This window comes from Apiospora phragmitis (assembly GCF_038363925.1).
Source record: "Apiospora phragmitis strain CBS 135458 chromosome Unknown utg000011l:1.0-3236445.0:1.0-3240683.0, whole genome shotgun sequence".
Lineage (NCBI taxonomy): Eukaryota > Fungi > Ascomycota > Sordariomycetes > Amphisphaeriales > Apiosporaceae > Apiospora > Apiospora phragmitis.
In genome coordinates, this window is record NW_027117411.1 from 485,779 (window position 1) to 503,047 (window position 17,269).

Here is a 17,269-nt window from a genome sequence, read left to right on the forward strand (position 1 = left end):
TAAGTATTAAAGAAAGGACAACGACATCGTCAACCCACTTGTTTACCACCGACACTGCCTGGAATCTGATATTGGGGGGGGTCTCGAGATAGACCACAGCTGCTTCACTTGATTCCTGCGTGTCCATAAGTTGAACTTGCCATCAATTATTTTTCGGTCGGCTATTCTACCAACGCCCGACTTCGACTTCTTACCTCTCCAAACCCACATCTCCTTAAACCGGTTCCAAAAAGGGGGAGGTGGCCTTTTTTCCCCTCCGTCACAGAGTTGATGCAAGATATGGCGCCGCCCACGCTGCACAAGAACCAGCTCTTCGTGGGCACATTCATCCACAGTAAATCGCTCAATCAACTAGACTATCTGCACGATGCGGCTGTTGCCATTGATAAGTCGGGCAAGATCGTGGCCATCGAGCCGCAATGCTGCGATCAGGGGAAAGCCGCAGAGATGCTGTATCCGAAATTGGGCTGGGGAGCAGCCGACGTGGAGGTACGGGCCTGCGAAGAGGGACAGTTCTTCTTCCCGGGCTTTGTAGGTAAGAGAGATGCGATGCGGGTGCCTGAGTACTGATGTGCTCTCTTGTGCCTACCCAGAAGACGATGCAAAATGACCGCTGACAGGAATACACCGCCAGATACGCACATACATGCTCCGCAGTATCCCAATGCCGGCATCTTCGGCAACTCGACCCTGCTGGACTGGCTCAATAAGTACACCTTCCCTATGGAGGCGTCCCTGGCCGCCTCTACCCGGGCCCGCCGCGTCTACGGCCAGGTGGTCCGCCGCACCCTGTCGCACGGCACCACCGCCGCCGCCTACTACGCCACCATCGACGTGGCCGCCACCAACCTACTGGCAGACCTCTGCCTCGCCGCTGGCCAGCGCGCCTTCGTCGGCCGCGTCTGCATGGACCGCCTCGCGCCCGACTACTACATCGACGAGGGCGGGCCCGACGCCGTCCTGGCCCGCACCCAGGAGACCATCGACCACATGCGCCGCATCGACCCGCAGGGCGACATCGTCGCGCCCATCCTCACGCCGCGCTTCGCGCCCGCCTGCACCCCCGAGACCATGGCGGCGCTGGGCCGCCTCGCCTCGGAGGAGGACCTCCGCGTCCAGACGCACCTCTCGGAAAACGTCGGCGAGATCGCCCTCGTCTGCGAGCTCTTTCCCGACGCCGCCGACTACGCCTCCGTCTACGACGGCTTCGGCCTGCTGACGCCCCGCACCGTGCTCGCGCACGCCGTGCACCTGAGCGAGGCCGAGGCGGCCCTCATCAAGAAACGCGGAGCGAAAGTCGCCCACTGCCCCTGCTCCAACTCGGCCCTGACGAGCGGCGAGTGCCGCGTGCGCTGGCTGCTGGACCGCGGCGTCGCCGTCGGCCTCGGCACCGACGTCAGCGGCGGCTACTCCGCCAGCGTGCTCGAGGCCGCGCGCCTCGCCTGCCTCGTGTCGCGCCACCTCGCCATGCCGTACAACGCGCAGGGCGATGCCTCGCGCGCCACGCTGAGCGTTGAGGAAGTCCTGCACCTCGCCACGCGCGGTGGCGCGGCCGTGCTCGGGCTCGATCGCAAGGTCGGCGGGTTCGAGGTGGGCATGGAGTGGGACGCGCAGCTGATCGGGCTGAACATGGTCGACGACCATGACGCCGCCGACATCGATATGGAAAAGAAGAGTGGTGATGTTGTCGACGATGGCGGCAATGTGGACATCTTCGGCTGGGAGAAATGGGACGAGCGCATCGCCAAGTGGGTGTACAACGGCGACGACCGGAATACCAAGATGGTCTGGGTCAAGGGACGGCTGGTGCATCAACGTGCCTCGTCGGCTTCGTCGTAATAAATAATCGACATGGCCTGAAGATGGGCACGACGGAAGAATACATTTTGTTTTACAGGGAAAGTAGATGAGAAAGGGGAGTCTAAAGAAAGGTGGGACGATGCCACGATATGCTACGCGGACTTAAAGGGCACAATTCCTTTTCCTTTTCTGCCTGGGAATCATATCATGGAGAATAGAGGTAGAGATAGATACCTGCCAGGCTACAGGGTCTCATCACCATAGAAGGCACCTGCACGGACAGCAAGGCTTACTTAGATCCCTTGCACAAACTAGTACTATTGCATGCCATGATGCGATAGGAGAAGCTTTATGGAACTGTCAATGAATTAGGCTCTCAACTTCATCGACAACATGGCTACTATCTATGACTTCTTTCACCTAGTCCTTCCATCTCGTCGAGCTAGGCATCTCCAGCTTGCTAGGGTATAATACTACAAATCATCGCGCAAGAATACTTAAAGCATAAGGAGCTTATGTCCTCCCTCTAGTCCCACCGCCCTTCTGCACATGTCCTACGCATGTGTAGCAATGGTAAAATACAGCGCCACTTTTGTGTTTTCTGTCTCACATTCCTTCCTTGCAAAGGCCTGCATCGTTGTGTATATCTTCGTACATAATTGTCAGACCGTCTCTCCTGACGGATGTTGTGCAACCGAAGCCTAGTTGCCAGTGTGGCCGCGGCTCAGCAAATCAAATATCAACGGTTCCTCTCCATAGCTGGATCCATAACCAGGTATGTTTGGACGATGGCTTGAGTACGCTCCAGCATGAGTAGAACCGCTCGTGGAGCCGTAAGTTGTATTTGCCGTGTTACTGTTGTAACCGCCGTGATTCGATGTGTTTGCGCTTGCCGCTGGGAAGCCGTACCAAGTCTGGTTGTTCTGGCTTTGTTGTGCCTGATTTGCGCCCTGGGATTGATAGGAGTTGTACCCTGGCTGCTGGGACTGATTGTAAGCAGCTTGAGAGGCCTGCCGGGCAGCTGAACGCGTTCCATATGGACTCGTCGGTGCTGCTGGCGCATTCGGCATACTGTAAGAATGCGTGGCGTCTGACCGGGAGCCTCTAGCTTGGGTAGACGTCCACTGGCTAGAGCTGCTACTGTTCGTAGTGCCATAGTTGCTTGTATCATTGGTAGAGGTATTGGCATCGGCAGTGCCACTGCCCCTCGAATAATCATACGCTGGTGTCGTATACGAATTCGCTGCTGTGGACGCGGACTGCGTTTGATACGAAGCAGGTTCGTAGGAGCTCTGTGCAGTAGCATCGCCGGCTGCAGTAGTATTGGGATACTGAGTATTGCTCGCATTATAACGACCATACGTATCGTAGCCAGGAGCCGTGGTCGAGGCGTTACTGTGGCCATAAGCGCTTGATGGGGCGTTGTAAGATGTGGGAATCTGCGGTGGCGGGACAGGGTTCTGCGTAACCGGGGTATTGGTCTGTGATCTATGTCCCTGTCGTGACTGCGCCCTTGCAGTCGGCTTGCTGGTCGTCTGATATGGAGACCTCGTTACCGCGGATACGTGAGGAGTTGGCTGCTGCGATGCCGTCTCTGAGAGCGTCACGGCAGCTTGCATGGTATCCGGGCTTGGATGAGCATGGGCCTGGGGCTGGGCTTCATATCCAGACTTGCGCGACTTGGGCCGTTGCTTCGCAGCCTGCGCTTGCGAGAAGGTCGGTGATCTGGTTGTGTCTTGCGCAATTACAGCTGGCGAATGCGAGGCATTGTTCCAACCTGGCGAACGACCCATGTTTGCAGCTGTATTCCCAGAGTCGGTGCGCTGGTGCTGAGTGCCGGGGCCCGTGGGGAGGCTGCGTCTGTTTGTGTTTCGAGAACTCTGTCGAGCAGGTTGGGATTGGGCAACAGGTGGAGGCTGAGAGTACGCCGGCGGCGGCTGGCTGGGTTGAGTTGCAGAAGGGAAAGAGAGATGGAGACGCTTGTGATGTATCTTTCTGGAACTGTGAAGATGGGAATGTCAGGTTAGCCATGGCCTGGTGGGCATGCCGTGCGGCTTCTGAACTATCTGCATCGGAGTAAGTCACGCCGCTATTTGACGCATAATAATTAGTATTCATCGACTGAGGTGCGGCGGGCTGTGGTTGTTCAATCGGGCCTGACAAGATGTTGGGATCCGGTATGAACTCATCATTGTCCGGATCTATGACTGGAGCTGGAGCAGCTGGAGCATCTTGCTGGAATGATTGCATTGGCCTGGGCACCGGTACTGGCGTGATCTGTACTGGCTGCACATTCTGTGGTGGCTCAACCTGCTCCGGTTGTTCCATCTGTTCTGGTTCCCCAGCATCGTCCTCCTCTTCAGCTCGAACATCCCCGTCGGGGTCAACATTGTCTGCTGACCTCTCCGCTGACTTCTCTGCTGGTTTCTCCGATTTTCTCCGTGGGCGCGGAGGCAAGTATACACAGGTCTCGCCTGCCTCCTGGCAAACAGAGCAAACCGGGTGCTCTTTTGTGCATTTCACTTTCCGATTCTTGCAAGTGTCGCAGGTTCCACGAGTTCTTCTCTGATTCGGTGGCTTCAGTGTCATGGTTGTCGTTTCCATTCCACCATTTTCTCCAGGCTCAACAGCCCGGGAAGCCGCCGCGGTGCCATCCGCACTCTCAACTGCGGCATCTGACTTCTTCTTGCGCGGCTTTGTCTTCTTAGTGGGTGTCTCTGTGTCGCCAGGCGGAACCGTAGCGGGCGCCGATGCGGAAGCAGCAGCTACATCCGGAGTACCTTGAGCTGGGGTACTGTTTGTTGAAGCAGCTGGTTGGTCTTTCTCATCAGGGTGCACGATCCTCAGACGCTCTGCGCCGTACTTGGCGAGCATTTCAAGAGAGAGCTCCTGCAGATGAGGTGCCTGGTTCGAGAAGATATTCATCTGTTCTTCAGAAAGTGTCGAGGGGTCAATCCCCTTTCCTGATAGCATTCCGACCGCCAGCTCCCTCCGCCTCGCGGCTTCTGCAGCAGGAATGTTCAGGAATGGTGCCGCCGCCGCCGCCGCAGCCGCAGCAATCGTAGAAACTTTCCCCGGGTTCGATGTGTTTTGAGCAGGTGTATTCGTACCCTCGGGGGCGGCTTCATCAGCCACTGTGGTATCTGCAGCCTTGCTCTTCCTCTTTTTTTCTTCGGCGCACCTTCCTCGCCTGCGGCAGGCGGCGGCCGTTTCGCCTTGGTTGACCTATTTCCAACGTGATTACCGTTGGGAACAGGCGGAGGAGGCACCGTCGGGGCAAGAAGATCGGCCAATTCGGCCACGGTCTTGTGTAGGGGTGTATGCTCGTACTTGATAATTATTGCCCTGCTAGTTCTCGAGAACATGACGGATACACTGCCGCGACAGTCGAAGGCAGGACGACTCATATTGACGGGGTCTTGCCCGCTTAGGCTGCTCCAAGCAGCAATGGGTAGCCTTCCTGGGCTCTTAGCATTCTGGCGATTCCACGCCTGCAGGGAGTTCTTGCACTGGTAGGTAAAGTCCCAGCCCTGTGCACCTCTCACCACCTGGCGCACATTCCAGGAGCTTCCGTCAACCTCGCCAATAGCTCGTATTATGTGTTTTACAACCATGCGTTGCAGGGCTGGGTCATCGGTGGGTTGGTTCATGATAGTATCGGATGCGTTGACACTTCGAGTCATTGGCGGCTGCAAGTGATGCACCGGATCTTCGCCCTCAGCGACTTCGGGCTCGACGACAACATCGAAAACCGCATTTTGTCGGATTTCGAAGGTTGTCGAGATGTGTTCGGCGCGTGTGTCGGTACGCCGCGCGACGTAGCTGGCCAGCGAGTGGCAGACGTCCTCAATTGTGTTGTAGGCGTTATTGTTGCTGTTGCTGTCAGCCCTGACAGACTGCCCAATGCTGCTCAAAAGAGCCTCCATGTTAGCGAATGTAGCCGATGAGACAGCATGGAAGTTGAAAGACGCGTGTCGCGATCGTTCTACGCGCCCCGGATTGAAGTGACCTAGATAGCCGTGATGACGGATAACTCGAATAAGTTTGGTGGAGTAGCTTTTCTTGCAGATGCGAGGGTCGGGGTCCGTGCGTCTCTCCGTTGTGCCTGTGCAATTATCAGGTATTGGCGTCGTTGTTGGTGTAAACTTCACCCACTTGAATGAGAACAAAGTTGGTAAAGTATGTATTGTCAAGTTCTGTACCTAATTTGATGGGTGGCAGTTAATAACCTAAGTTGCCTTAGGAAAGTACGAATACCTGAGAAGTAGGTGTTTTGGATGTGGTCGGATTGTCACTTGCCCTTTCTCAGTTTTGTTGATTATCTGTACTGCACTGCACTGCACTGCACACCAAGTGCCAATTCGGTGGAGCCTCCACCAGAACATAAACATGGAGGAAAACCAACATGAAGCGACCGAGTCTCTCACTCATTGGATACAGGTAGGTTACCAAATACATGAATACGTTGAAATTTAGCAAGGGTATTTATTAGGTGTGGAAGATCCAATGTCCCACTCTGGCTGCAAATGGGATGACCGCTGCTTGCTCCTCCCCCAGTTCTGGAATACGAGTGCACTGTGAGTTGTAGACCAGACCGAGGACAGATTTGGCTTGCCTCAGGCAGAGCCATGTATGTCAATATTCAGCTGCCTTGCAGTAATAGCTACATGTATGTAGTATCGCCCCCGGACGACTCATAGAGAAGACAGCAATTAAATGTGACAATCCCGGAACGCCTTGCATACTACGGCCTCTCTCGTACAATATCGGCCTGATCTTACATGTTTTCCTCAACCCATTGTTCCAGCCGATCGACCAAGTCAGCCTTTCGTCCCTTCGTTTCCAGGCTGCGAGCTGCCAGGACCTCTTTGAGTTCAGTAACCTTCATCTTGGAGATATCACCCGAGTTGACCAGCTTCTTCAAGGCTGCATCAGTCGTGGTTGAGCCGCCCTCCTCGTCATTCTTCTTACTGGCTGTCGCTGTCTTTGTTCTCTTCTTCGGGCGAGGTTCATCATCATCCTCGCCATCAGGCTCCCGCTTGACGGCCTTTTCCTCCTGGTGCTTAGCCAATGCTTCATTGGCTACCTCTGCCCACTCCTGAAGGTAACCTCCTGTAGAAGACAACACATGTCAGTATACGTTCTGCAAAGAAACCCACACTAGGGATGTATTCGAGCGCAAGATTCGTGTAACTCACCCGCCCGCTTGCTGATGGCCTTATTCTTGGGCAGAGTAGCGTCGTCTGCTTTCTCTGGGACTTCCTCCTCCAGAGCTAAGGCTTGCAAAATCTTGTAGTGCCATTGCAGAGCTGGGTTGGGATATCTATGAGGCTCGTATAATCCTGGGGCATCTGCAATTGCCCCGTAACCTTGTTCATCTTGTCTGTTAGTTCATTCGTAGTTCGCACTACCTTCAGTTCGGGTCCAGCCCGAACGTCATCGGCGAATGGAAAGGGATAGAGCCATAGGCCCGCAGGAAGATACGGAGTTCCCGACTTTTCGTCCGACTGGGTTCTTGAAGGGATAATGGCAACAAGCTGAGGGTTCGCATTCGTACGCGCAATATGCCATGCAATGCCAACCTTCTTGGACTTGAGCAGCTTCTTCCATAGCGCCGAAAACACACGCGTCGAGCCTACATAGCCTTCCTCGCTGGGATAGATGAAGATGGATTTCTTGATGGCCATCCAGAATTTGAGCAGAGACCGATCTTTGAAACCGATGATCCTAATGGTTTTCTCGCCAAACTTTTTGACTTCGGCCTGCTCCTCTGGGCTGAAGTAGACGTACTCGCCCCCGAATTTGTACGCCTTCTTGATTTCCCCCTTTTCGACGTCGCGTATGCTACCTTTCTCAGTTCGCGCTGTCTCGCCGACAGCAATCTGGGCCTTCTCGCCATCTAACCAGACGTAGCAGTTCCTTGCAGGTACCTGCCTTTGAAACAGGTTGTAGCCCTTGACAGATATGGTAAGACCTGGCCCAATCTCAAAGGGCATGTTCGAGAAGTAAGCACGCTTTGGTGTCTTCTTGGCGTCGATGTTCTTGATCAGTGATTTGAGGAGAGTCAAGCCATCATTGCCAGACTTGGACTCTAAGACCGTCTCCGGGTCGGTGAGTTCGGCCATTGGGTCCTTAAATATAATATCCTAAGAAGAAATCAATAACCGTCATTATTCTTCGCCATGGATGGGAGCGCTTACATTCCAAAACTTGCTGAGGTCGAACGTGCTATCCTGATGACCAATTGGGAAGAGAGTGATAAACACACCCAGATCGTACAAGTCTTTGGCGCGTACCGCGGCAGCCTCGTTCACTTTTTTGTCATCCATGTGAGGGTTATCATTGTCGGTAATGATGAAGACTCTCCGGGAACCAAAGTTAGGTGCCTTGGTTGCGAAGATCTGATTGGCACAAAATAGGACGTCCTTGATATTGATTGGCTCCTTGGATGGGACCAAGACCTCTTCGGAGTCTTCGCCGTCCTCTACGAGACTCTTCAGCTTCTTCACATCATCAGCAGCCGGAACATCGAGCGGTACGTATACGTAACAGTGCGGATAGCCCCAGCTGCCGCGGTCTTCTTCCTCGTCCATGGACTTGGTCTTTTCCGTATTGAAAAGAAGAATCCCCATCATATCTTTGGGATTGGAGATGATTCGCTGCTGCATGATTTGGTAGGCACATTTAAGAGCGGCAGTCAGGCCACTGTCCGTGTCGGCCTTCTTGTCATCTGAGGGGGGCGGTGCCTTCATCATAGTCTTGCTAACATCAATGGCAAATAGCAGCGCATCTTTCTGGGACTTGTAAACCTGCAATTGCGTCAGTCCGTCTTTTCAAGGCAAGGATGTGGGAGATGAAAGACTCACATCCTCGTCAATATCATCCTCTTCCGGCTCATGGCCATCTTGGTTATGATGATAACTCATGATGACGTTCCCAGTGCAAGGGGTATGATCTCAGATGGTATGGCTCAAGACTCGGAGAGCTGGAAGAAATGAGGCGGCATTGGGTGATTTTGGTCGGTAAGCAATCTCAAACGATGTCTGTCCAGGTTCTTATTTATTATCAACCCTATCGGTGATGGCCAGTGAGGACATGAGGCACCTACACGCTTGCCAGGGATACTAGGCAGCCACCGCGTCCGGGCCAGTGGAGCCAACTTCTACTAACACGAAAGCACCTGACTTTGAAAGCACAGGCCATTACTTGAACCAATTACTCTCGAATCTCGATGACCAACTGCAGCTATGCAATTGGAGAATGCGGGCATTGGTGGTAGTTCAGAGAGACATTCTCTGACAGTTTGATATCGGTATGGGGAAATACTAATGCACTTCACTGAACGATATAGCTATACCCCGGAAGAGCAATCCAATTTGATCATGCTGGCAATTGCCCCATCTTGTTGTCCATCTTCAGATCTCGCAGAGCTACTAGATCCGTCAAGATCGGCACTCGTAGGTAGCAGCACCATTAGTGTATGATTTCCCAGTGGATGCTCGGCGTCTCGGTGCCTGTCTTAAAACGACATCAGCTACCACCATAGCCCACCAACCACGTACCGTGTATTGCCGGCCATGACCCTCACGTTTTATTCTCGAGTAGTGGGATGATCATCCATCGTGACATTTCCCCCATCCTTGCCAGCTTTCCCAACTGAATTGATAATACCTCTCGTTTGACTTGTCGACCTTCAGCTGACTTAGAGTTGCCTGCCTTGCCAATTGCTGCTTCTTTTAGGTTCCAGGTTCTGCCTGCAACTCGACAGCATGTCTCTCCGACATTCTGCTGGACAGCTCTCGAAGAGAGTGTCGCATACGGCCAAGAGTTCCAATTCCCCAGTGTTCAGGACTCTGGTCTCTTCAGGGTGCAGTTCTCTTCAAGTCCGAGGCTTTGCGACTCCCGTGCCGCCAGTCACGCAGAATGCCGTAGGGTCCAAGGGACCAACCGCCATGGTGTTCCTCAACATGGGCGGTCCCTCTACTACCGATGAAGTCCATGGTTTCTTAAGTCGCCTATTTGTAAGAGCCACCCGGCGCTTTGCCCATCTACTGCATACGATACCTAACCCTCACTTCTGTTCTAGGCAGATGCCGACTTGATCCCCCTCGGACCTCTGCAAAACTACCTCGGGCCTTTCATTGCAAAGCGCCGAACACCCAAGATCCAAAAACAATACGCTGAGATCGGAGGAGGATCGCCTATCCGGAAATGGTCGGAATATCAGAGCGCAGAGATGTGCAAGATCCTCGACAAGATATCCCCCGAAACCGCGCCCCACAAACCCTACGTCGCCTTCCGATACGCGGATCCTCTCACGGAGGAGATGTACAACAGGCTCCTCGCAGATGGCTTCGGGAACGGCAAGGGAGGCAGAGCCGTTGCCTTTACGCAATACCCACAGTACTCGTGCTCTACAACCGGCAGTAGTATCAATGAGCTCTGGAAGTGGCGCCAGCGCTTAGAGGGCAAGGCGACATCGGGCACTATCCAGTGGAGTGTCATTGATAGATGGCCAGCGCACCCGGGATTGGTTGAGACCTTTGCCAAGAACATTGAGGAGAAGCTGGCAGAGTACCCCGAAGAGCGACGCAAGCAGGCGATGCTGATGTTTTCAGCCCACAGCTTGCCCATGACAGTAGTCAACAGAGGTAAGATATCGAATACCGGAGTAGAAACCGCACTAGCTAACGTGGCTTAGGTGACCCTTACCCCGCTGAGGTGGCGGCTACTGTCTATGCTGTTATGCAGCGCTTGAACTTCTCCAACCCCTATCGGTTATGCTGGCAGTCCCAGGTTGGCCCGCAGCCATGGCTGGGGCCACAGACATCCACCTCGGTGGAGGAGTATGTCAAGAAGGGCCAGACGGATATGGTGTTGATTCCCATCGCCTTCACTTCAGACCACATCGAGACTCTTTATGAGCTTGACAAAGAAATCATTGGCGAGTCGGGGCACCCAGACACGATCAAGCGCGTGGAGAGCTTGAACGGCAACCCTACCTTTATCAAGGCCCTGGCAGACCTTGCCAAGACACACCTGGATAGTGGTGTTGCCTGTTCATTGCAGATGGGTTTGAGGTGCCCCGGATGCAAGAGCGAACGTTGTGCCGAGTCCAAGAAGTTCTTCGCTGGCCCGGGAATGCATTTGCTGTATAGTGTGCGATATCAGAGAATGTATATTAGAGCTCGCTATAAGCAAGTATAGCGGAAACCACTTCTTGCCTTTTGGTTTCACATGGCATCCTGTCCCCCAAGTACTTGTAGTTGTCGATCATGGGGATATGCCCAATGCCATTCGACTTTCTGCATAGGACGAAGGGAAGCACTTCTGGCAGTGGTATCCATAATGCTGACGCTATTGTGCTTGGTATCACTGATAAATGCAGTGTGTCCAGTTGGCTTGATTAATTTGCCGACTAAAGAATATCCCTACCAATGAGAGGGCATAGGTAGGTAAGCTGATAAGTGCCACATCCCAGCGGACAGGATAAGCAACGAGCCTGAGTGTAGTGTAGTGCGACAGTCAGTCACAGTGTCCGTACTACCCCACGCTTCATACTCTCCCACGCAGCTTTGCATCTTCGTTGCGTCATTGATTTGAAATGCGATTTGTGTCTTTGCGACTGCGACGCTACGTGGCCGTGATCTCACAGCAGAACAAATACCTACTTGTATGCAGGTAACCAACGTAACGCAGGTCTGTGGACAAAGCTGTGTTCGTGGGTTTTATTTCGGCGATCATTGTTTCTTACGCTGTACTACATACATGTGCGTATGAAGTTCGTGGAGAGGCGATGTCGCTGATTGTTGAGGCAGAGACAGCCGCTGAAGCAGGATGTACCTTGAAACCATTCCGTGGCTTATCCCAGCAAATCCGATAGGACCAGAAGGCCGTGCCCCTGAACCGCCTGTAGATTTGGGCCAAGCTGCCACGTTCACGGTAGCCTACAGGGGTGAACGTGGCTCATTGCCAGCCATCGCAACAAAGGTTTTCCTCGATATCGGCTTGTTCCTTCACGGACGAGGAGAGACGAGATAAGCCTTTTGATGGGTAATCTGAAGATGTTACGTCCGTCCGGCATTGCTCAACCCATACCTGGAGCTCGGAGCTGGGCACGCGGTACATATGTAGATTAATAACGCTGGAAAAGTAGGGATTCCAGGTAACCTGGGACAATGTCAGTCTAGCGTTTCGTTTCGCTGCTGTTTCCTGTCTCCCCGGTTCGCCAGCTTAATAATAGAAGAAGGCCGATTATCAGTTTGGTTTGTCCGTAAAGTCCGTTCGGTTGATTGGCTTTGCTTACATGTTGGAGCACTTGTGCTGCGTTACTGGATTACTGGCGGCATCCACCCACACCAAATGCCCCCCCCCCCCAGTCTTGACGCTAAAGTGGTGGCCGGCCCCTTGTTCTCGGTGCTTGTATTGCGTAGACTATCTGGATGAAATAAGAAAGTCGTGTGTCGTAAGGGAATCGACCTTGCCAGAGGAACGGGGCCCGCGTTTACCACCAAACCCTTCCTTATCTCGACCTCGGATCCCTCTCACCCCGAGGGGAAGATCCGTAGCACTCTTCCTTCTCACTTTCGCGATATTATCACCAGTTGTTCCCTCTTCGTTCCTCTTGTTCCCCCTATGGCATCGAGGCAAGATAGGAGCTTTCAGTCGACCTATGCTGCGCACCGTAGCGCTTCGACGTCATCCTAAAAGATAGGAGCCTACCTGCGCCAGTTGTGACCTGCGGTTACCCCGGATCGAGCTTCCCCGACCGATTATTGTATATGCGCAAGCCAAACAAGAAAACATCTATAAAAGAAAAATGACTAGCGAAAGGCAGCCCCCCGGGGCGACGGTCGGGAGTAATAAGATCATCATGATCGACGCAGAAGCATCCGGGGAGACTTCGCCTTTACTCGGCGCCGGCGCCGACGGCGGCGCAATCGGAAGCGACGGCGACAATGCAAACTTGGGAAGCAGGGACGCCTGGGCGCTAGAATTCGACGGCCTGCCTTGGTATAAACGGCCTTCTGTACGTTAATGCTGCTGCTGCTGCTGCCGTTGCTGCTTTACCCGAAGGAGCGGATGCGCCATGCAGAAACCCGCGGACCACTCGTTCGCTATCTATTAAACTTTTGGATGCAAGGGGAAACTGACTCTCGAGTCAGGTATACTGGCTCATCGGCCCCTACTTTTTGTTTTACACTTGCCTTTGGAGGTGTCCTGGTCCCGAGGATCAATCTGTGAGTTTGCTTCGCATTTGCACCCGGCCAGGGTAACCCGCCCTGAAAAACATGCCGCTGACGTACTGGCCCCCAAAACCACAGGATCGTCGACTTGGTATGTCGCGACTACATGGCCGATAAAAGCCTGGTGGATCCCACCTTCATCATCACCCCGATCGTGCTGGGCGGCGACAACCCGCAATGTCTGATCCCGCCGGTCCAGCGCAGCGTCGCCACCTTCACGCTCATGACGCAAGTCCTGACGGGCGCGCTGAGCGCGCTCACGGCGCCCAAGCTGGGCTCGCTCAGCGACCGATATGGCCGGACCCGCTTGCTCTGCATCGCCTCCATCGGCGGCATCCTCAACGAGATCGTCACCATCCTCTGCGCCAAGTACCCGGAATCCCTGGATTACCATTGGATGTTGGTGGGCGCGTTCTTGGATGGCATTACCGGATCGTTCACCGCGGGCGGCATCATTGGTACCGCGTACACAAGCGACTGTTCATCGCCGTCGAAGCGCGGCGTCTACATTGGCTACTTGCAAGCCTGCCTCTTCGCCGGCGTGGCTATCGGTCCGTTAATCGCCGGCTATATGGTGAAATGGACTGACACATTGCTCTCTATTTTCTATGTCGCACTCGCAAGTCATATTGTCTTCATGCTCTTCATATGGCTGGTCATGCCCGAATCATTATCCAAGAAGCGGCAGATGCTAGCACGGCAGAAGCACCAACAGGAAGAGGATGCACTTGCTGAGCGCCTGCATTCCCGTGTCAGGAGCAAGCTCCTTCTGGACTGGCTGCCCGCCATTTTCATGGCGAACCCCCTGGCTCCCCTCAAAATGCTCGTTCCCGGCGGCGCAGGGGACGGCCGGCTGAGGCGCAACATGGTAATCCTCGCTTTTATGGATACGATCATCCTGTCCGTCGCGATTGGCTCGGGGGCCGTCACCATCCTCTACGTCGAGTACATGTTCCACTGGGGTACCTTTGACGCGTCGCGTTACGTGTCGCTGATGAGCTTCGTGCGCGTCGTTGCGCTCCTCGGCGTCTTCCCCCTCGTGAACTACATCTTCCGCGTCCGGCCGCTGCAGCGCCGCCGGCGCGAGAGCGGCCTGCACATCATGGAGACGAACTCGGGCATGGACGAGCTGGACGTCTGGCTGCTGCGCATCGCGCTGGTGTCGGACGTGACGGGCATCATCGGCTACACGCTGGTGCGGACGCCGCAGCTGTTCATCATGTCGGGCGTGCTGACCTCCTTCGGCGGGCTCGGGGCGCCGTCATCCAGAGCTCCATCACCAAGCACGTCCCGGCCGAGCGCGTCGGCTCGCTCCTCGGCGCCCTGGGCCTGCTTCACGCGCTGGGGCGCGTGTTCGCTCCCATGATGTTCAACGGCATTTATGCCGCTACCGTCGAGAGCTTCCCGCAGGCTTTCTTTGTGCTTCTGGCAAGCCTCTTCGGGCTGGCGCTCATCGGCAGCGTCTTCATCAGGCCCCACCGTAAGTCTCCCCATTTTCCTGTCAAGGCGGAAATTGTTCATTACTGACATGTTTTGGCTCAGTCTACTTGAAAGAGGACGGTTATGCACCCGGGCCTACCTCAACTGCCGAGGCACATTTGTACAGCGAATGCGGCGAAGAGGATGTTGTGGCTGAAGACGATATCGCAGCAGGCTCGCTACCTAGAGTGTAGGTATTTAAATCACGGGCCTAACAAGCTGTCGTGTTATACTTCAATTAGATCGGGTTTATAGAAGCTCCTTACATATTCGTAAGGCGCACTGGCGCATGGAGCTTTCTGCTTTTATATATATATACGCCGCGAGGAGCCTTATGTACCTGTTCAATATCAACGGAAACAATATACGAACGTGTATCAGATCACCTTGTCAAATCATAACTCATTGCCGCAATTGATTGAGTACAAACGTCCTGGGTACCTAAAGCAAGGAGCCAGATTTATTACTAATAATAAAGTGAAGAATATCATATCCTTATTATAAACAAAGAAAACAGAAACGGGTTTCAAGGGCTGGAATGAAGGGGGACAATACTGATAGCCAGGAACAAAGACAACGTCAGTGGCACAAGCTCCGCGATAATGATGGCCTACCTGTTATTCCTTCCATGCGTGGGGAGCTGGAGGAAGAACGAGAAGATGAAGGAGGAAAGGGGGAGGGTGGGGGATTACCTAAGCCTTTGCCTTACCTCTTTTGCAGACCCCAGAGTGCCTTTTTAAAGGCAGGCACATTGATGAACGCAGGTCCATACCGGTCGTGTTTCATCCCCTTGCGCAGCCCCGTTTTTGCGTTCGCCCATTCTTACGCTGCCACTGGCCAGTCGTCAGTCGCCGCTTCTGGCCCGGTTGCTCAAGGAGCTCGTCATATCCAGCCTTTGTCTTTTTGCCGATGGTGATTTTGGCAAACTCCTCTATGGGGACCTGGGGGCTGTTGTTCTGGCCTGGGTTCTGGATCGGGTTGGCGGGCCCCTGGCCCTTGTACCGCTGGATCCGGGGCTCGCCCGACCCCGTACGCGGCCGCAGCTCGTTGGGCGCGTAGACCTTGACAGGCGGCGGCTTGTCGCCGGGCTTGCGGCGGATCTCCTCGTCGTGCATGAAGTCGCGGTCAGTGAGCGAGTCGACGGCGACGACGGCGACGCGGCCCTGCCAGTCGTAGAACTCGAGCGCGCGGAACGCGGCGCCGATAGCCATCTCCTGGCGGACCCGGTCCCCGTTAAAGGTGCCGCGGAAGGGGCGCATCCACAGCATCTGCGTGAAGTCCACCTCGGCCCGCAGCCGCGACGGCGCCGGAGCGCCGGCAGCCGTGCCCGTCGTCGACGACGCCGGGGAGGAGGCCGGCGACCGGACCAGGCTGTTCTCCAGGTACTCGCGGCCGCCGCTGGCCATCACGACGGGCTTGTTCGTCATGTGGAAGATGACGGGCCAGATCTCCAGGATCCACGTGAGGCGCTCCATGAACTCCTTAGCCATGTGGTAGGCACGGATGCCGCACGAAAACGTATCGTGCTGCTTCGGGTACCAGGGCCCACGGAAGGCGTCGTCGGGGATCGTGATGCCGTCGTAGTTGAGGATGCGGCGCAGGCGGCGGTGGGTGCGCTTGACGATTTCAGGTTCCCGACGGGCTCCAGGATGGAAAACTGGGCCACTTCGTCGTACGGGGTGTTGGGGTGCCCGTTGGGGTCCCTCCGCCGCATCCGTAGCAGGATGGTGACAAAGTGAGCGGTGGTGTGGACCGGCCAGATGGTGAACTCGCGAGCGCGGATCCGCGCCCACATCTTGGGCCTCGTCTTATAGGCGTCCTCGAGCTTCTTTTGGAACTTGACATCCGTGCGGAACTCGTCGCGGGCATTGAGGTGCCGCCCGCCGCCCTCGCCTTCGGCCACGACCTCGCCCTCTGGGTCCTGGAAGAGACCGTCGCTGTCCGTGGCAGGCAGCAAGTTGATCCGGTGGCGGACGGCCCGGGGCTGGCACTTGTACGCCCAAGAAAGCGGTATGTCCACACAGTCAGCAGTGAGCCACGATGTGCGTCTCATCTGGATGCACTCCAAACAGTTGACACACTGACGGAGGCCTTGCTTCGTGGAAAAGTCGACCGACGCTACGAACTCAGGGCTCGTGTGGTTCAGGCGCATACCAGTGGATAGAATCTGACCAGGCACCGCTCCAACATCATAGAGATTCGGAGTCTTTGATTCGTTCCGCTCCTGAAGGGTTCTCGGCTTGGTACTTTTTCCCTTCAAGATGCCCTTTGGCGGAGTGCCCTTAGGCGAAGTGCCTTTTGGCGGAGTCCCCCTTGGGGCAGTGCCCTTTGGCGACGTGAGTGGTGGTGTCGTCGCCATTGTGAGGCTGTGGATGAACTATTTTGTATTGCTGTAGGATTGGCACACACCAGACAGAAATTACACGAGTTGTTGTGTACGGTGTCGATGACCAACTCAGATGTTTCCGATCTATCCCCGTTTACTGGCCACTCATTCAAGATATATAGGGACTTCCCCTTTGGTTAATATCGTAGAATGAATCTTGTGTTTTCAAAGTCAAGGGCGCAGGTTTCATTGTTCTGCAAACACAACACCCTCTTCTCAGCTGTGCTGCATATCGACGACAAAGGTGTTGTGCGTTCGTTCGGGGCGAACAAAGACAACATGGAGTGGAGGAATAGTACATTGTTTTATGCTATCAAAATAGATGGCTCCAATTCACCCTCTAATAGGAATTATTCTA

General features: G+C 54.7%; 6 protein-coding genes across 6 annotated transcripts; 3 read left to right on the plus strand and 3 right to left on the minus strand.

The window, feature by feature from the left end:
• Positions 1–279: 279 nt before the first annotated feature.
• PG994_012978 (guanine deaminase) lies at positions 280–1,839 on the plus strand (the record flags this gene model as incomplete). The annotated part of the gene is made up of 2 exons (XM_066864387.1): positions 280–535; positions 635–1,839. 2 exons carry the CDS (start codon positions 280–282, stop codon positions 1,837–1,839), a joined length of 1,461 nt encoding a protein of 486 aa, XP_066709348.1.
• Positions 1,840–2,501: 662 nt separating this feature from the next.
• Positions 2,502–5,726, minus strand: PG994_012979 (uncharacterized protein; the record flags this gene model as incomplete). Its single annotated transcript, XM_066864388.1, is given in 3 exon segments — positions 2,502–3,716; positions 3,727–5,025; positions 5,037–5,726. 3 exon segments carry the CDS (start codon positions 5,724–5,726, stop codon positions 2,502–2,504), a joined length of 3,204 nt encoding a protein of 1,067 aa, XP_066709349.1.
• An 851-nt stretch (positions 5,727–6,577) lies between these two features.
• Positions 6,578–8,726, minus strand: PG994_012980 (uncharacterized protein; the record flags this gene model as incomplete). The annotated part of the gene is made up of 5 exons (XM_066864389.1): positions 6,578–6,912; positions 6,999–7,131; positions 7,170–7,946; positions 8,001–8,609; positions 8,667–8,726. The coding sequence occupies 5 exons, from the start codon at positions 8,724–8,726 to the stop codon at positions 6,578–6,580; spliced, it is 1,914 nt and encodes a 637-aa protein (XP_066709350.1).
• Positions 8,727–9,569: 843 nt separating this feature from the next.
• PG994_012981 (ferrochelatase) lies at positions 9,570–11,007 on the plus strand (the record flags this gene model as incomplete). Its single annotated transcript, XM_066864390.1, has 3 exons — positions 9,570–9,821; positions 9,887–10,451; positions 10,502–11,007. The coding sequence occupies 3 exons, from the start codon at positions 9,570–9,572 to the stop codon at positions 11,005–11,007; spliced, it is 1,323 nt and encodes a 440-aa protein (XP_066709351.1).
• A 1,612-nt stretch (positions 11,008–12,619) lies between these two features.
• On the plus strand, positions 12,620–14,573 carry PG994_012982 (uncharacterized protein; the record flags this gene model as incomplete). Its single annotated transcript, XM_066864391.1, has 4 exons — positions 12,620–12,829; positions 12,966–13,072; positions 13,125–14,241; positions 14,316–14,573. The coding sequence occupies 4 exons, from the start codon at positions 12,620–12,622 to the stop codon at positions 14,571–14,573; spliced, it is 1,692 nt and encodes a 563-aa protein (XP_066709352.1).
• Positions 14,574–15,307: 734 nt separating this feature from the next.
• On the minus strand, positions 15,308–16,884 carry PG994_012983 (uncharacterized protein; the record flags this gene model as incomplete). The annotated part of the gene is made up of 2 exons (XM_066864392.1): positions 15,308–16,141; positions 16,165–16,884. The coding sequence occupies 2 exons, from the start codon at positions 16,882–16,884 to the stop codon at positions 15,308–15,310; spliced, it is 1,554 nt and encodes a 517-aa protein (XP_066709353.1).
• Between the last annotated feature and the right edge of the window lie 385 nt (positions 16,885–17,269).